This window comes from Pollachius pollachius, assembly GCF_949987615.1.
Source record: "Pollachius pollachius genome assembly, chromosome: 9".
In the NCBI taxonomy this organism is placed as follows: domain Eukaryota; kingdom Metazoa; phylum Chordata; class Actinopteri; order Gadiformes; family Gadidae; genus Pollachius; species Pollachius pollachius.
The window spans coordinates 8267784-8285261 of NC_136942.1; the positions used below are offsets into that span (position 1 = coordinate 8267784).

The 17478-nt window shown below is 44.3% G+C and overlaps 2 protein-coding genes across 3 annotated transcripts in view; one reads left to right on the forward strand and one right to left on the reverse strand.

Annotated features, from left to right (window-relative positions):
* The window catches only part of LOC307080668 (unconventional myosin-IXAb-like), an 89825-nt gene extending 85269 nt beyond the window's left edge, over positions 1–4556 (reverse strand). For both annotated transcript variants that reach the window (XM_079743482.1, XM_079743481.1), the window contains exon 1: positions 4334–4556. The gene's annotated coding sequence lies outside the window, so the exon portion shown is untranslated. The remainder of the gene's footprint in view (positions 1–4333) is intronic.
* A 5153-nt stretch (positions 4557–9709) lies between these two features.
* On the forward strand, positions 9710–15303 carry psma4 (proteasome 20S subunit alpha 4). The gene is made up of 9 exons (XM_079743483.1): positions 9710–9758; positions 10246–10273; positions 10396–10438; positions 10692–10854; positions 11201–11278; positions 11948–12036; positions 12655–12785; positions 13597–13720; positions 14986–15303. Exons 2-9 carry the CDS (start codon positions 10271–10273, stop codon positions 15138–15140), a joined length of 786 nt encoding a protein of 261 aa, XP_079599609.1. The 5' UTR covers positions 9710–9758; positions 10246–10270; the 3' UTR covers positions 15141–15303.
* The last annotated feature ends 2175 nt before the right edge of the window (positions 15304–17478 follow it).

The following is a 17478-nucleotide window of genomic DNA, read 5'->3' on the forward strand; positions in this document are numbered from 1 at the left end:
TTCCTCTATTTTCTATTCTCCATTTGTGTAAAATACTTTTCAATCTAGAGCAAAAACTATTTAATTATGGGTTAAGTAAAACGTGTATGTGGTTCACTGTGTGTGTCTGTATGTGTATGTGTATTGGGGGGGGTTCAAATTCTGGTTCAGCCGGATGTTTCAGTTCATTGCATGTAGCGCTTTAGCTAGCCTTCGCCAGATCATTCAGTGCTGGCATGGCCTGTGTCCGTCCAGGCAGGAAACAATGCAGCTGTCAGCATGTAGACAATAAACATGCTAGGCTAAAAACAAGGAACACAGCTGCTGACTGAAGGCAGATGTAAACCGGGACTGAAGCAATGCTTCATCAAAGGCAGATAGTCTGTGGGGTTAGCATGCTATCAGTCTCTCTCTCTCTGTTAAGCTTTCTCAACGGACCGTAGCCTGTTTTCTATACGTTTTCCACGGGGTCTGTATATTTCATCACTGAATGGGTAAAAACGCTTACAGGGTAAGTCAATATCCCAGAGTTCCTCCTGGTGTTTTCTGTGCACATCTGATAGGTCCGGTCCAGGAGCTGTTAAGTTTGGCATGAAGTCTTGAAGGAATCTGCATCTAGCAGGAATCTGCATTAAGATTGGATCTGCATGAAGCTGGGATTGTCAGCATTGGTTTATTGGCTGCACAAACCTCATCTGTTGATCTTTTCTACACCGATATTTCCCCCACCCCACCTCCCGTCAGACATAAATAACAAAACCACACATCGGCAAACATGCCTGCCTGCCTGCCTGCCATCCCCCCCCCCCCACACACACACACACACACACACACACACACACACACACACACACACACACACACACACACACAGTGTTTTTAACATCCGGAACTCAGGGAATGGGGAATGAGGAACAGGGATTACCACTGTATGGCCCTGCTCCTCGCTCAAAACACACCCACCCACAACCGCACAGCCACCTAGGGAAGGGAAGACATCTCATGCCATCCCAACGCATGATCACGACGGCCATCGAAGCTCTGACGCGTCCGTGGAGAACGTTCATCCGCCCCCGAGAGCCCCAAAGGCAGGCCCTTGTTCGCCCACGGCCGAGTGGACGAGGCAACACAAGCACGGCGGAACATTTTCAATTAATCCGCCCAAGGAGAGAGGTGAGGAAGGATAATTATTCCAACGAGGTGGGGGCTCCACCACCAGCAGAACCAGTGAAGCGGTTCTGCTGGTGGTGGAGCCCCCTCCTCCGGTTGAAATCAAGGGGCGTCAGTGTAAAGCTACTAACGATCTGTGCCAGTGACACGGTCCTTTGAAGAGCGCTGGAAGGAGAGAGGAAAAGGCAGAACATTGATTCCAATATGCCGGGGAGGAGTACAGCCATGCAGAAGAAAGACAGGGTTTCTAGTTCACCGATTTTTTTTTTTTTGTCCAGCCCTGGCTTTGGCTTTGAGCGTTCAATTATTCGACGAGAGAAAAAAACGGTTAGAGCAGAACAGAAGGAGCTAAATGATATCTTGGGTTAACCTCAGCATAGGCCTGCTGGCAGAGCACGCTACGAAGGGGGAGTCCCTTCCAGGGCAAGTTGATTGGCCAGTCAGTCCCGCCCTAAAACACGTGGAGTGTGCTCACAAGACGTGATGTCTCTGAGGTCAGCGGGGTCACGGCGTGTTAAGATCCCGGGATTGGGCTGAGGTCTGTGAGCCTGGGGGGTCATCTCATCACATGAGTGTCATTAGCTTCAGCTTGAGGAGGGGGGAGCTCAGATGGGTGCAACAAACCAAAAACTGGCAGAGGTCAGTGGTGAGATTTGATCCTTTCTCGATTCCCCAAGTTTGAATTGAGAAATTTAGTGTCTGCAGACCACATACTTTCCCAGATCAGCTGGATAAGTGTCTGAAAGTCAAACACTTCATGGCCGCAGTCCAAGCCAACCGACAACGCAACACAACCATGTTTGGGAAAATGTTCACATACAGAAAATGCACCATATTTTTGACATTCCCTCACTCAATGGAATCCTGAAGAGCAACATTGACGAGATGTTCTGACTACCCTGACTACCCAAACAACTGAAACAACACGCTATCTGAAATATTTCAGACTACCCCTGCACTACACACACACACACACACACACACACACACACACACACACGAAAAGAAAACCGAAACACATGCACACAAACCAACCCCCAACAATTGCAGATATGTCTATAATTACCCCTGGCTGGAATTGAATTTAGGCATCGCTGTCAGAGTAGGACAGACCCTGGCCAGCCATTGGTATTGTCTTACATGAGGCCTTGGGCCCCATCAGCCCACGCCCCTTGCACGGGCACCAGGGATGGATGTCCTGCCAGCTGCTGTGTAATCAGAACCCCACATAGAAGTCACCCAGGACAAGGGCGTCAACCAATAGGGCGACAAGGAGAGTGTCTGTGTGGAAGGCATGATGTCATCGACATTGGATTATTCTAAGAGCACCCACTGTATCCTGTCACCAGCTCTGTCAGGTCTGCTCGCAGAGAAAGAGCTGCGTTTATCGAAACTCCTTAACCGGTGGATGAGTAGTACTACAAAACCAAAAGAAACACACCTCTGATAACACAGGTTGGCTGCCCAGACTACAAACTCAACCGTTTACTTTCTTCACTGAAATCCACACAGAAGAGCGTGATTATCTCCAATATGAATTTGCCTGTGTGTGTGGTTATATCGGTGTAGAGTTACAAGTAGCTATCCCATGGCTCTCCCCCAGAGTATAAATGCAAATGAGGTTTGCAGTAAAGAATAATAATAATACACCAACGTCTACTGCAGTGCTGTCAAAACAAGACAGTTCAGCTCTGACTTTTGAGCTTTTCGAGTGCGCTCCGAGTGCATCCATTCGCTGGGCAACTCAAGCTCTCAAACCACTGTTTTCCTGTCCGCTCCCCGGGGGTTTAGCGGCTTACATAATAGACTAAATGAAATGTTAATGCCGGCCAACTTGACATGGCAGCCGGAGGAGATGTCTCGTTCCGAACGGGACCAGACAATGTGCGTGAGGCCGGCCGGCCCAGGGGCGGCAAAACCCCAGAGAGCCCGAATGAAAGGCCTGACTCCATGATGCCTCTTTATCTGATCGCTTCATGCATACACAAGCTTCAATCCAAGATAACAGCCCCGCCACCAAAAGACCACAGTCCAGCCGTGGTATTGGTTTTGAAAAGAAAAAAGCAGATGTGAACAACATGACTGTGATTTTTTTCATGAGACTCGCCCACGGCTGATGGGGACAACTTGTGACTAGTAGCCGCTGCTTGAGTGCCGTTGCTCCGTATAAAGCAGCTCACCATCGAAGGAGGGTGCTTCCTGTGTTTTGCAGTCTCTCTCTCCCAATTTGGGTAGTGGACTGAAAGGCTTAAGGCACTCTGGCCAAGTCCAAGTAGGCAGGTCTAAACACGTCCCCGTGGCCCAAAGAGCTGCTCTGGCTGTTAGCTGCTGCCATGGCTGTTAGTCTACTGCCTATTCGTGCCTTCGCCTGATTGAAAGGGCTTACATGTAGTGATGAGGTTATAATCATATCGAATTGGGATCAAGCTGCCAAAGTAGACCTCGTCTTGTCCCCTTCCTTTACACGTGTCATCAACAATGACAATCACGCCTACAAGCGTGCTAGCTGAATGTGATCCTCTGCAGAACAATGAATCTAACATTATTAGGAAAACGCGTTTAGTTGATCCCTCTCCCGGACCCCCCCTCCCTCCACTTGGAATGCCCCGGTCGGGAGCCGCCGCCGCTGTCCTGGTCGAATGCGTCACGGTAAAGCAGCCGTTTGTGTTCAACGGCATCAGCACGCTGGGTTTAATGCATATTGTCTATCTCACAACGTCCCGGTTATAGGAGAGCGCCTGAGATCAGGGTATGATGCTGGACATGTTGTATGATGCAAGAAAATAAGGATAGTCACTTTCAGAAGGCAACTAGGGGGATGCTTTCTTCTGCTCTGGTTGCGCTGGCTTGGCTGGTCGTTATTTGTGACCACATACACACACAAAGCAAGGTTGGCCAGCATTTCCTTCAATATGACCAACACATCAATTTTGCTGTTGTGGCTGTATGCTACAGTATTTAAATGCCCTGGCTTCCATCATGTGAAATAGCCTACAATGGACTATCGGTTAGAACGCTTTAAGCGCTCATGTAGAAATGACAGCTCACCAGAGCGGACCTTAGTGCTGTTTACCCCCGTCACGTTTAACGCATACATCATCATAGAGATTCCTTGCCTTATGTTTTATTTTTATCTTATCTTCACGTGTACACATGGCGTTATCACAGCCGTGCAATGCCTTACCTCTGCTGTTGCTGGAATCCACTGCCCCCACAGCTCCCGCTATAGCTTTATGACAAGGAAGGGTTACACATTCAAACACACATTCCTGTTAATGCATCAAAGCCGCGCGTCCTAGGCTCCACGGCGCGTATCCCTTGAGAACCAGCCGCCTCTGTCTAAATGCGCTATTCTTCCCTCGATATATTCCAATATTGCTTTTCTCCAAGGAAATGCTTCGGTCCCCTGTCACGTCGTCCTCTCATACAACAGCTTGTCTCTTTTTTTTCCGCTTACAATCGCTGCAAGCTTCCGTGTACGCGCATCGCGCGCCCATGATTGCAGTAGGAGCGTTGGAGCGAGGATCCTGAGTTTGCGTTATCCCGGTCTATCGGAACGCATATCCGGTCTCATACTTCCTTCGGGTTGTGTAAGCCCGTTAACATTCCCTGGAGCGAGAAGAATAGGACCGTGCCAACAAGACCAACAAAATCGATAGGGAGAATAATTACAGAGTTTTTACCAAAAATCAGACAAAGCAATATCCGAAACATGTATCGTATTCGGTACTGGACATCCATCAAAAGTCCCACCCTCTCTCTCGCCTCTCTCCGCTAAACCCACGGAACATAGTGTCACGCCCTCTCGCTCCCCCGCAATAACGCTCATTTGGAGCATCCCGTTCCAGGCGTTCCGTCTTGAGATGAAGAACGCCTGTGAACGAGGTTACTCATAGTAGGATGGGAAGGCGTCTTGCGATGGGCGGTAACAACCGGGAGGACCCTAAGAGATGGAACACTAGAATGCTGCTAAAATGACAAGCCGATTGATTTTTCCCCGACCACGGCTTCAAGTGATTCGTTTGCGTATTTCATCAACACTGTCAATCAGCACATGGCGGTCACTGACATTGGGTGTGGTCAAGGACATACAACCCCTACCCTTCTTAATCCTACCAGTTACGTTCATACAATTATTGGATGGCAATTAAAGTTGTGCCTCCGTTGTCTTCTCTTGAAAATGGTGGAGATCAAGAGATCGCCTTAAGATTTTTGTTTTATTTTTATATATGATAATGAATGCTTTTACTGTGTAGCTACGTAGTAACTTAATTTAACCCACAGGCTACCGTTGTTCAGTCTGTCCCCCTAAGCTGATGCTTTCTGCGAAAGCAAAAACTGGTTCTGCATGCTTGCATGTGTTAACATGAAGCTGATGGGTGAAATATGTCATATGATATCCATAAGTCGTTTTATCCTATCTAAAGACTTGTTCAAAGAATGGTTCATATATTGAAAGATAACTTCCCGTAGCATGGGGACCTCATGAGAACAATTAGTGGACATTTGAGACTGTGTGTATGTGGTCTGTGGTTGCCAGTGTTTGTGCAGTGTTTGAGTGTGCATGTGTTTGTGTTTGTGTGTGTGTGTGTCTGCATTCTTGCATGCATTTCTGTTTGTGTGTGGGTGTGTCTGTGTGTGTGTGTGGGAAGGAGAGTGTGTGCGGCTGTGTTTCTGCCTGTGTGTATCAGAGTATGTGTATACAGGGTGGGTACCTCTGTGGACATAATGCACTCCAGCCAATCCCTCCTGTGCACCTCAATAAAGTCAATTTAGCCGTTCATTGCTGTCAAACCGCTGCAGGGCTGCCTCTTACTCTCTACCCAAGCACCATTCAGCACGTTACACGCAGACAATGCCTTTGCCCGCACTGGGCTTGAACTACGAGGGGAGGAACAGAGAGGGCCCCAAACGCCTCGCTCTCAGCCGGCTACTAAACATTCCACCTGTTTTGCCCGGTGTCAACTTCCCCCCTTATGACATGTTTAGCAGGCATTTTCTTAAAATGGGAATCCTTACATTCTGATGAACCAGAGCACTGACAATCGTCCACACCTATAGGTGAAACCTATACACTACACTACGATTACACCTATAGGCCACACCCATAAACTACACGATAAACCATCCACACGTATAGGCCACACCCATAAACACTACTATCACACATCCAAAGGCCAATAAACTACACTACTATCAAACCAATAGGCCACACCTATAAACTACACTTCTATCACACCTATAGGCCATACCCCTACACTACACTAATATCATCACACCTATAGACCACACCTACTACACTATAAGCTATCAGGGGATAGTTGATGGCCCCGCAGGGACAACAAACATTTCAAACGTCGGAGGCCCCCAGATGGATGAAGCACAAACACATCTCACCTTTCAACTGGAAAAACCTGGTTGAGCTTGGTTAAACTTTAAGTACTGGTGTAGAGTGTTTTTATGAAGAGCATTTCTTTGTACACTGACATGAAAATCCATTTCAGACATTTTTCAACACACATGTTCACATTGAGATGAACCTTGAGATATAACTACCATGTATGTTTTCTCTTCTTACTGTGTTTGAACTCCATTAAACATAACATAGAACCACACACTTTTCTCTACAAATGTTAGTCAATCATCTAAACATATTTGCCTCATCATCAAAGTTTTGCATTACCCTCTCTAATATGAATGTCTGTTATCATTGTTACACATAGATATGACACAACCACGTTTCCTGTGAGCCACATTGACGGAAGACAGCAAACCAAAGTCGAGACCTAAACATTAACCCTTTCTTATGCTTTATACAGGACATGGTCATGGAAGTATCCATTTAGATCTCAATCCTAATCCAAACCGATGATACAATTCTGCCATTCTAACTATTCTGTACTTGGTCATGGTAACCACATTGTTAAATAACAATAGACCAGTCACACATAACACATTTTTCACTCTTCTGTCAATGAAAAGAATAACCTCTCTCAAATAAATGATTTAGTTTGGTCTTGTGGTTCAGCTCCCATTGTCTGGTGATAGAAAACAGGCTTTCATCCATCTTCCCCATGATCCACCCTCATGTTCCTAGTTCGACCACTCAATCTCATCATTCCTGGTCTTGTCTGCTCCTGCTTCCTGTGGGGCTCATGATCTATACTGTTCCAGTAGGTCCAGTAGAGAACAGGGTAGTATATTCTCATCTGTTCCGGCCCTGAACTCTCTTATGCTTTTAATTGGAGAGATCAGAGAATGGAGCTTTGAAGCTCTGGAAGAATAGGATGCTCTCTTTGTCTTTGTATCTCCCCCTTCTCTCTCTTTCTCTGTCTTCTTTGTTTAGCTTTTTATCTGTCCTTCTTTCTTGCCTTTCTTCTGTTTGTGTGTGCTTATTTGCATCCGTGTGTACCATTGTGTGTCCATGCATGTGTATTTGTGTGTCCATGCATGTGTGTGTGTGTGTGTGTGTGTGTGTGTGTGTGTGTGTGTGTGTGTGTGTGTGTGTGTGTGTGTGTGTGTGTGTGTGTGTTCTGTGTAGGTATGTGTGCAGGACTGCAGCCTGTTGTCATTTTTGGGGAGCTGATGAGAAACAGGGCATTATTTCAGCTGGAGAAGAAGAAGGCTTCCACTCTGACCACTGACAGGGTTTATAGAGAGCAATAAAAGGCCCATGAGAGCACAACTGGCTAAATGGCAGCTTGATTAACTGTTACAACATAGGCTTCTTCAGTGATACCAAATAATTAAGCTGCCAGCGGAGATTGGAGAGCTCACATCCATCATTTCGCCGTGAGGCCCAATGTCAAAACAATGGAGCTGTTTGTTGAAACGGGATGAAGCCCACGGCTGCGGGAGCACAGTACAGATTGTTTAACTTCACCTCCAGCGGCAGCGTTTTGGGCTCTGCGGTGAAATCGCAAAAAACTCAGGCTTATGTTAGCGGCCTAAAGCACATAAACAACACCAAGAGGCATTCTACGGTTTTCTTCAGGTGGATCCCCGTGGAACGTGGAGAAGAAACGCGGCTTTTCAAGGCGCAGGGCAGACGTCTGGGTCCGGTTGCATCAATCACAGAACGTGCCGGCGTCTCCGTCGGTGGATAAACAGTGTGGTGTTACGGGTTGTTTAGGGAGGCGTTGCAGCTGTAGCTCTCTGGAGCTGCTCTCTGGATCTCTGCCGATCCCAGCAGGACAAGGTGAGGAGATGATTATGTTTGATAATCCTGCAGTAAGCTGCCAGGGACTCTTGGCAACCCCGGCTCATTAGAAACAAATGCTAGGCCGGACTCAAAACAAAACCGACGAAGAGGACTGCATTCTGGACTTTATTTATGCGAACTGGAGTACCATTAGCATAAATAAACCGGAATCATTTATATTAGGGATGGTTTGAATATTATGAATCACATACTATTTGTTTAGTGGTGCTAATGGCACACTGCATTTGATTTAAGCTGTTTTCACTGTTTTCGGTTGAAGTGAATTGGCCATAAAATGTCCATAAAGATTTATAAAATACTGTGTGTTTTTTTTATGCTGTGTCCTTGAGCCATTTTCTTTGTTAGTGCCTGACATGTTTGATAACTGGTAGTGTCTGTTGCTGACACAAGTTTAATAGGTTATGTGCATTGAAAACCATATAATATATACTAACACAACACACATTAAACAGGGAATAATTCATCTTTTATCACAGACCCGATAGTTAAGATTAAAAATAGACCTGTAGTTAAGATCACAGGACAATAGAACTTGATCATGTGTCGCCAATACCTTGCCCAAGGGCAGTGTGTGTGTGCGTGTATGTGTGTGTGTGTGTGTGTGTGTGTGTGTGTGTGTGTGTGTTTGTTTGAATTTGATCATGGGTGTGTCTCAAGTCAGACGTTTTTTGGGCTTCCTCTTCACTACATCATGTCTATTTAGAAGCCTAAAATAAATAAATAAATAAAAACCCTTTAACCCTGACCCAATTCGCGTCAAACGTATCCCAATATTTATGCAATATGGCCGCCTAGTGGTAGACTGGAGTACGCACACGCACATATGGATGGACCCACAATATTAGAGAAAAATATTAATATATCATATACTGTAGGCTATCTGAAGGGAAGCTAATTAGGCCCCATTCTAGATTTCAAGATTAAACGGACTGGAGCTGTAGGCCTTTCATATGTCTTGGTATTCCAGTAGGGTGGGTGAGTTGATCAGCCATTGATCTGATGCTGTAGTTTAATAGTATGCAAAACGTATTCGTTTTGTTTTGTTTGAACTCTTGCTGGCCGCCCACCCCAGACGTATATCCTTTTAATTTACACTGAATGGACACTTAGATTCTTAATATTAATAAATGTCTCTTGTCATTGTTGCACATAGATATGACTAAACGATATGATGTAAAACAAACACGACCACATTTCTTGTATTGATGGAAGACAGGAAACTATTTTATATCTTGTTATAAAATTAGGTCAATAATGTAACCACTACCCGAAGTTCAGAAAGCGCACTGCAGAACCCCTCCAGGTCACTAGAGGCGCCCTACTTCAAGGCGTCATATCCGGGGACATCACACCGGGAACAGGAGAAGAACAACACTCACGCTAAGAGGTTTGTTTCTGTCAAGTTATTTTACATTAATTTAAGATCCTCTGCGGTTCCGTTCAATTTTTTATCATAAGGTAGTTATAATAGATGCAACATGTGCAGATTCATTTACTTTAAAGTGAGCTGTTGTCCACAGTGGTCCATTGGGCTGCCTCGTTTAAATTGTGCTGCTTCATTCATCACTGCTAGCTAACATGCTAACAGGCTAGCTAGCATTGGCGTCCTCTTCTCTGGACAGACGTGTGGACAGTTGTTTGGCTTTAATAGGCTTTTATCAAGAGATACAAAGTACTTCTCTATACCTTTCCAGCAGCCGCTGGTCTTGATCTTATCCGTACTTCGTGATTAAGTTGTCAGATATCAGGAGCTAAGAGCTAACTCTTTCACTTTCATTCTGTGAGAGGGAGCTAACCCTAGCTGTATAACTCGGCTTTAATCTGTTTAATGTTATTTAACTCTGAATTAATTATAAGTTATGTTTCCATTGTAGCAACACAATCTGACTGTAATCAAAAATGGTGAGTTCACTCAAACACTTTTAAACGTAAAAAAAAATGTGACAATGCTTTTTGTCTTGAAAAAAATGTCTTTATTGAAATGCATTGAAGAATAATACAGAACTGAATTAATTCTGTTTCAGTCCCGTCGATATGATTCCCGGACGACCATCTTCTCGCCTGAGGGTGAGTGCAACGTGCTGTCAGCATGATTCTCTGTACAGCTCAAGGGTGCCTACAGTTTGGGCTGTAAACAGTGCATTGCATGTTCCTTAACAGATTTTATTGCACTGTGGGTTAGCGTTTAGCATTGATATAGGGTTACAGTATGATTTGTTATTTTGTATTTTAGGTTTAGACTTAAGGTTATTTGTGTTGCATTATTAGTTTGTTTCATGGTCTAATATGTATATTAATTTTGTGTGTTTTGTGTGTGTAGGGCGCCTGTACCAGGTGGAGTATGCTATGGAGGCCATTGGCCACGCTGGCACCTGCCTCGGAATCCTAGCCAATGACGGCGTGTTGCTGGCCGCTGAAAGGCGGAACATTCACAAGCTGTTGGACGAAGTGTTCTTCTCAGAAAAGATCTACAAACTCAATGAGTGAGTAGTTGTTGTTTATATCTTGTTAAGTCATATACTTATATTTGTCACCCAGTTCCGATTGTAATATCTGGTGTCTTGTATCAGAATACCTTTACCTTTTTAGTTATAGCCTGACTATTGTAAATCCGTTTGATCACCCAGTATTGTCTTGTGTAGGGGGTGACCACCTCCCAATAATTATATTAAGAAAACACACCTGAAGATTACAAATAACGAAGTGAAGATCAAGGAAGGAACACCATTCCTTTTGTTTCAAAAGATCTAACCTTAATTGTTTGGAATCAGCTATATCCTGTCATTCTATCTCTCATCTCTTCACGTTGTCCCTCTCCCTCTCTTCCAGAGACATAGCGTGCAGCGTGGCTGGAATCACATCAGATGCTAACGTGCTTACCAATGAACTGAGGCTAATAGCCCAGAGGTGAGCCTCTGAATACTATGTAGTACTTGATAGAAGGCTAAATGCAATTGTGTTCCCTGGTCGTGTTTACTATTGTATTTTTGCTATCAGACTAGAGTATGTAGAAGGTTCCTCCCTGAGCACATTTGACAATTAGAGGACTACTTTACCAATTGATGTAAATGTTTAATAGTATTCACAGACCAATTGACTGACATTTTAAAGCTGAAATTAAGAGTGTACTAATTTAAATGATGTATGAGATTCATACAGAAATAGTTGGTCAGTTGGTCATTTACCAAGGCATTTAGAATCCTTGTTCCCATCTTGCTGTGGATATGACCATAAAGCAGATCTATTCCAGTGGGTTCCGCTAGCAACACTGCTGTGGAAACCTGCCAGGAACATCTTATCTCAATGCAAAGCGTATAAGAAAAGTCCTCATATGACATTCAGCCATATAAAATTGCATGTCTGTTTAATTGATTACTGATGAGCATCTTGTATTGTTCCAATTATTAAATATGAATGCTAGAAAGAAAATAATTTAAAAAAAAAAAAAAAGTTGGTCAGGTTAGGTTTTTTCTCGCTTTCACTGAACTTTTGCACTTGCTGCATAGTTAGTAACCTGTGTTAGAAATGTATGTACCGGGTACGGCAGCATGACGAGTCCATGTGCCGCCTCTCTAGGTACCTGCTGCAGTACCAGGAGCCCATGCCCTGTGAGCAGCTGGTCACCGCCCTGTGTGACATCAAACAGGCCTACACCCAGTTTGGAGGTACGTCCCTCCCCCACTCCCTAGAATCACTGTTAAATCCACACGCACAAAAACAAACAGACAGGCCTACAAAATGGACTGTACCAACTGGTAAGCTGATCCATCCGTCATGCATCTTCTAGGGGCTGGACACTCCCATGTGTGATGTCATAAAAAGGGTCAATTTTAAGATGGCCTGTAATGGCTAATGAGCATCACACCTGGTGGTGTAATAGTGGGGCTTCTAATGGGCCAGTGAGTGAGCCCTTCCCCTGCGCTATCAGAAGTGAATGCCGACGGGGTGCTGGGACCTAAGTGGAGCAGTTTGCTCTGGGCTGTTGCACACAGCAACACATACCAACCCAGCGTGTAAAGTCTTGTTGACGGCTCCCTCGAAACTCCCTACCTTTTAGCATGATTCTAATGAAAGACCCCTTACAAAGCCTAACATTTATAGTTTCACAGGTATTGTGTATATCAAAGGTATAGAGTACATTGTGGATACTATCTTATCGATTAAAAATGAATTCAAAGATCTGTGGACTTGCAGTAGCTTACAATCTTAGTAATAATAAATGTAATACTAATTGTCCTTTATATCTCTCTCTCTCCTCTGCCGCTCTTTCGTGTGTGGATCAGGCAAGCGTCCGTTTGGCGTGTCTCTGCTGTACATGGGCTGGGACAAGCACTATGGGTTCCAGCTGTACCAGAGCGACCCCAGCGGGAACTACGGCGGCTGGAAGGCCACCTGCATCGGCAACAACAGCGCCGTGAGTCATCCTGCAGGGTCTCTCAGGGTCAGGGGTCCCCCTGCCTGTCACATCAAAACCAACAGCCAATGAAGTGCCAGGCCCTTGTTTCATTTAATGTAATGGTGAACATATTTTATACAACAAAAGCTCCCCTCTTTGTGACAAACGTTCACTATTTCACCATGGTGGGTACAAGCTTGGTGTTGCGACACAGTTTCAAATCTGGGCTGCAGTCCTTTGCTGCTCCTAGTTATCCCTTTATTAATTAAATTATGGAAAGGACGTACTGTCTTGTCCACAAATACACAAAAAAAACATTGAGAAAGAGCAGAGATGTGATTCCACACACGGCAGACAGAGGGCGCCCAGCCACAGATTTTTCTGATGGAGGTTGATTGTTATGTACATTTATTAACATAAGTAGGAACAGGAATTGACCCGAACAAGGATCCAGCCTTGCTTGACCATGACCTTGTAGAAGTGGATTGTCAAGCTAGCTTGCTAGTTAAACCTTGTTTACATAAATGGTAGTGCTTCGAGGTCATCGAACATATCATCAGTGTTGTGGATGCGGCGTCAGTTGCATTCCTTCCAGATGTTGCTGCACTAGGGATTGTGTATCACTGGAAGCATGTCTCTGGGTTGAGCTTCTCAAAGTGAGTCCCTGTATGATGGCCATCAGGACTGTGGCTGGGCTTTCCAATACAAAACCACTTTATTTTACCTGTATTACTTCGATGGTTTAACGATAAGTGATTTTTATATACATAATGAGCTTTGGAAATGTAATTTTATCTTGATATATCCTGTTTACCTGTTCTCCCTACAGTCTGCGGTGTCCATGTTGAAGCAGGATTTCAAAGAGGGGGAGATGTCTCTGGCCTCAGCGCTGGCCCTCGCTGTCAAAGTCCTCAACAAGACCATGGACGTCAGCAAGCTGTCCGCCGAGAAAGGTCAGTGCCCGGAGTCTGAGCTCTCGATGGGCAGAAGAACATGAGGACTTGATCTGGGCATGGGTAATGGTGGAGGGAGGCTCAGTCAGGAGCAGGGAGGGGTGAGGTCCTGTAGCTTAGTGAGGAGAAGCCTTAAATATACCCATGTATCGTAGATTAGGGCACCACTTCACAAAATGGAGAATTTAGATAGAGCACAATATTTCGCCAGTTACTAAGCTGGGCTTGTGAATTCTCGACACGTATATACGACGTAACAAGATAAAACACGTCTTTATAGAAAGATACCTTTTAATTAAATGAAAGATAGCGCTATCCCTTAATAGAAAAACTTCAAAGGGAAAAGCTAAATAATGGACAAAAAAATGTCAATATGGATGTGGACAGTCAGTCTTATCAAGGCAGTTAATACCAAGAGCTGCAGCTGAACTGGAAACCCCACAGCTAGAAGCTGAGAGACAAAGACCATGTCTTCATCTGTTGCTTTAATCCGTGTTATGCGGATTGTCTGGCTGATTATCTCATGATGTGCACCCACATTTCATGTTGCTGTTCAAACAAGGAGCTTTTGTGTATTACCAGAGACCCTGTAACACTGCAATGTCTTATCTGCTGAAGGGAGTCACAAGATAAGAGCGAGCGCAGATGGTGTTCAAAGTGGGGCCCATGAAAGAGGAGCTGTTATTCTATCACTCCCCTTATGCCCTAGCAGGTGTTCTCCACAATCGGGCCACATGAGAATTCAAGAGGGAGTTTGACCGAGTGGAGCTGTAGTTTTGCTCCTTTCCCCAAACGTTAGCTTCTCCTTCAGCTAGGCCCTAGCTGTATCTTATTCAAGGAAGTGTACAGCAGCTCAAACGCAGGCATTAGGATGGAAGGAATCGATCCCAGAACATCTCGATCAAGAGACAAACACCAAGTGGATTTTGTCAGAAGCAACTTACAATAAGCGCATTTAACAATGAAGACGCAACCCAAAAAGTGCAAGGCCAGTTGCTGAGGAGATGGACCAGGTTGACTGGTAACCGGAAGGTTGCTAGTTTGATCACCATGCCCTCCTAGCGTGAGTGTCGGGGTGTTTCTGGGCAAGACGGCTAACCCAAACAGCTCCTTACAAGCTGGCTGTTGCCCTGCATGGTTGTCACCGCCGCCTGCGTATTTGAACGGGTGAATGTCAGGCGGTGATTATAAAGCACTCTGAGGGGCCGCTGTGTAGGAAAGCGCTGCATGAACGCAGGCCATTTTAACGTCTGTTTGTTTTGTAGTGGAGATCGCGACGCTGACCCGGGAGAATGGCAAGACGTGCATCAAGGTGCTGAAGCAGAAGGAGGTGGAGGAGCTCATCAAGAAGCACGACTTGGAGGAGGCCAAGGTGGAGAAGGCAAAGAAGGAGAAGGAGCAGAAGGAGAAAGACAAGTAGACCCCAAGGCCGCCTCCGCCCTCGCCTCCTTTATTAAGTGCTTACCTGCGTGTGTATGATTGTGTGAGCTCAGTTGACGAGTGCACTGTGTGAATGTCAGAAGCACATTGTTGCTCTACTTGTGTCGTTTTTTTCTTAAAATAAACCCGAATGATTGATCAGGTACAGAGTTTTTGTTTTTGTTCTTTAACACTATCTGACACAACCCTTGCTCCATATGTATGCACAGCACGGAGATCTTTGTCGTACTTGAAGGTGCTTAGGTAAAAACATCCACCAATTGTAATTTATTATATTACATTGCATATATAGTTACCAGATGTAGTGGGTTACCCTGAAGATATCGTCATGACCGCTTTTCCATAGCTAAAATGGTACTGGTTTAATAATGCAGATATGTTCAGGGCTATGTTTGAAGAAGAGATGGACTCTTAACCATCGTATTGGCCTAGTTATGGCCCAAGTTAAGTTCTTGTTCGTCATCAGATCCCAAAAAAGATGTGTAGCCGGCAGTAGCCACGAAGTGCACACTTTCTGGAACATTTGAGTAAATAATATATCTATTTTATTTAGGAATAATGTGATATTTTTGACATAAGTATCAAGGGTCATTTTATTGTGCTCACTTTTGTCAGGAATACACAGTTGGCCTACTCAATTATAGCCAACTCAAGCCTACACAAATATCTAACCTGATTCGTCTTGATCAAGCCGTCTCGGTGTATGGGTAGAGAATTATTTGTAGGAGTAGGATATGACTAACGAAACCGAGAACGATGGCAAGCAGCATCAGCGAATTCCTGGAAATGGATGTTGACCCTAAACCTTAGTGATCCAGGAAGCAGCTATCATGCCCATGCTTTAGAAGGAATTATGTTCAATCAAATGCGAAAATATATCACATTCAATATAGGCTTAAACTATTGTCTGTTACCTACTGACCAACTCCGGTCTCTTTCAATCTTGCAACGTCTATCTACACGTGACTTTGTTAAAGTATTTTAAGTGCTCCAAACCGCTCTCAATAGACATGTATGTAGGGCAAACTACACTCATAACTGTCATTTGTCTGCAGAACATGGTAGTCACTTTAGAGTTAAGCGTAGACTGCAGATTACTGAGGTATTTTGAATAAATCAGGCCAGTTTCAAGATCATTTTTCAGAGCTCTATTATAAAAGCCTATTTTATTGAAAGAAAATGACTTCATTCAGATATGCATTTTATTTATCTCCCACACGAAGAAATTAAGGCCTATCTATATTATACAAATGCGTCATAAAATGGTTAACTCTTAACTGTAAACCACGACAGCCTGACCCCACCCCTCCCAAAAAACACAGAAATTTACATTAAAATACAGTTTTGAAAAGATTCAGATATTGACATTGGTTTAACAGCTTTTGAGTCACAGGCCACTCAGCAGTATAGAGGCGTCTGGTCTATGCACATGCAAACTAGGTCAAAATCCAAACACCCCAACACAAAGGAAACGGGAGGATTCTCAAAGTAGGTTATCTGCCATCTTATAAATTGACACACAGAGACGGTATGTTCAATCAATATTGCTTTTTGTCCCCACATTGCTTATTTTGTTTTTTTTAAAAGATCTATGTTCAAAATAAACTTGACTTTGTTTGCAGACACAGAATGAAGTCTTTGGCTTTATTTTTGTTCGAGAAAACGAAAACAAAAGAACAGCTTGGTGTAAACGATAAAGGTGCCGAGGGTGATTTCTATACCACGGTGCTGGGTGTGCACAGGAAAATCAACAGTAATCTACAGTATCTACAGTAATAAGACTCAAGTGTATAAAAGCATATAGCACTCCTCTCTTTAGGCAAAAAGAGCCCTCGCTCTCCCCCTCCTCCAACCAGGCCTTCGCCTCCAGCAGGGCCGCCTACAGCACAGTTCACTAGGACTGGAAAAGGTAGGGGGATAGTTCAAACAACAAACTGGTTGGAATAGACAGTGTCAGCTCCTCTGACAGTGGAGGCCTGTAAATGCCTAACCCATCTCGGGTTAAAAGTTTTCTCGTTTCTCGCCATAACACATATGTGGTGTGTACGATGTATGCGTGATGTGCCAGGAACACACGTCTTCGGTACTAACCAAAAAGATTGTAAAAATACAGATTTTTTAAACCGCAAGTGAGCGATGCTAGCTGGAATGATGGCCAGATGGATGATCACCAATTAATTTAAATATATATATCGATTTGATTACATTCACATGAAAACTCGACACATCGAACTCACACTTGTATAGTTTTAATGAAAAACTACTTCTTAAACACAATGTCGGCTAATTGTGTGCTACTAAAATCTCCCGTCATGCTG

What these genes read in the sequence shown, in the direction of transcription:
- psma4 (XM_079743483.1), top strand. An exon ending in GGCCTACACCCAGTTTGGAG is followed by an intron (nt 12,037 to 12,654) that starts GTACGTCCCTCC and finishes TGTGTGGATCAG; the next exon opens with GCAAGCGTCCGTTTGGCGTG. An exon ending in GCATCGGCAACAACAGCGCC is followed by an intron (nt 12,786 to 13,596) that starts GTGAGTCATCCT and finishes TTCTCCCTACAG; the next exon opens with TCTGCGGTGTCCATGTTGAA.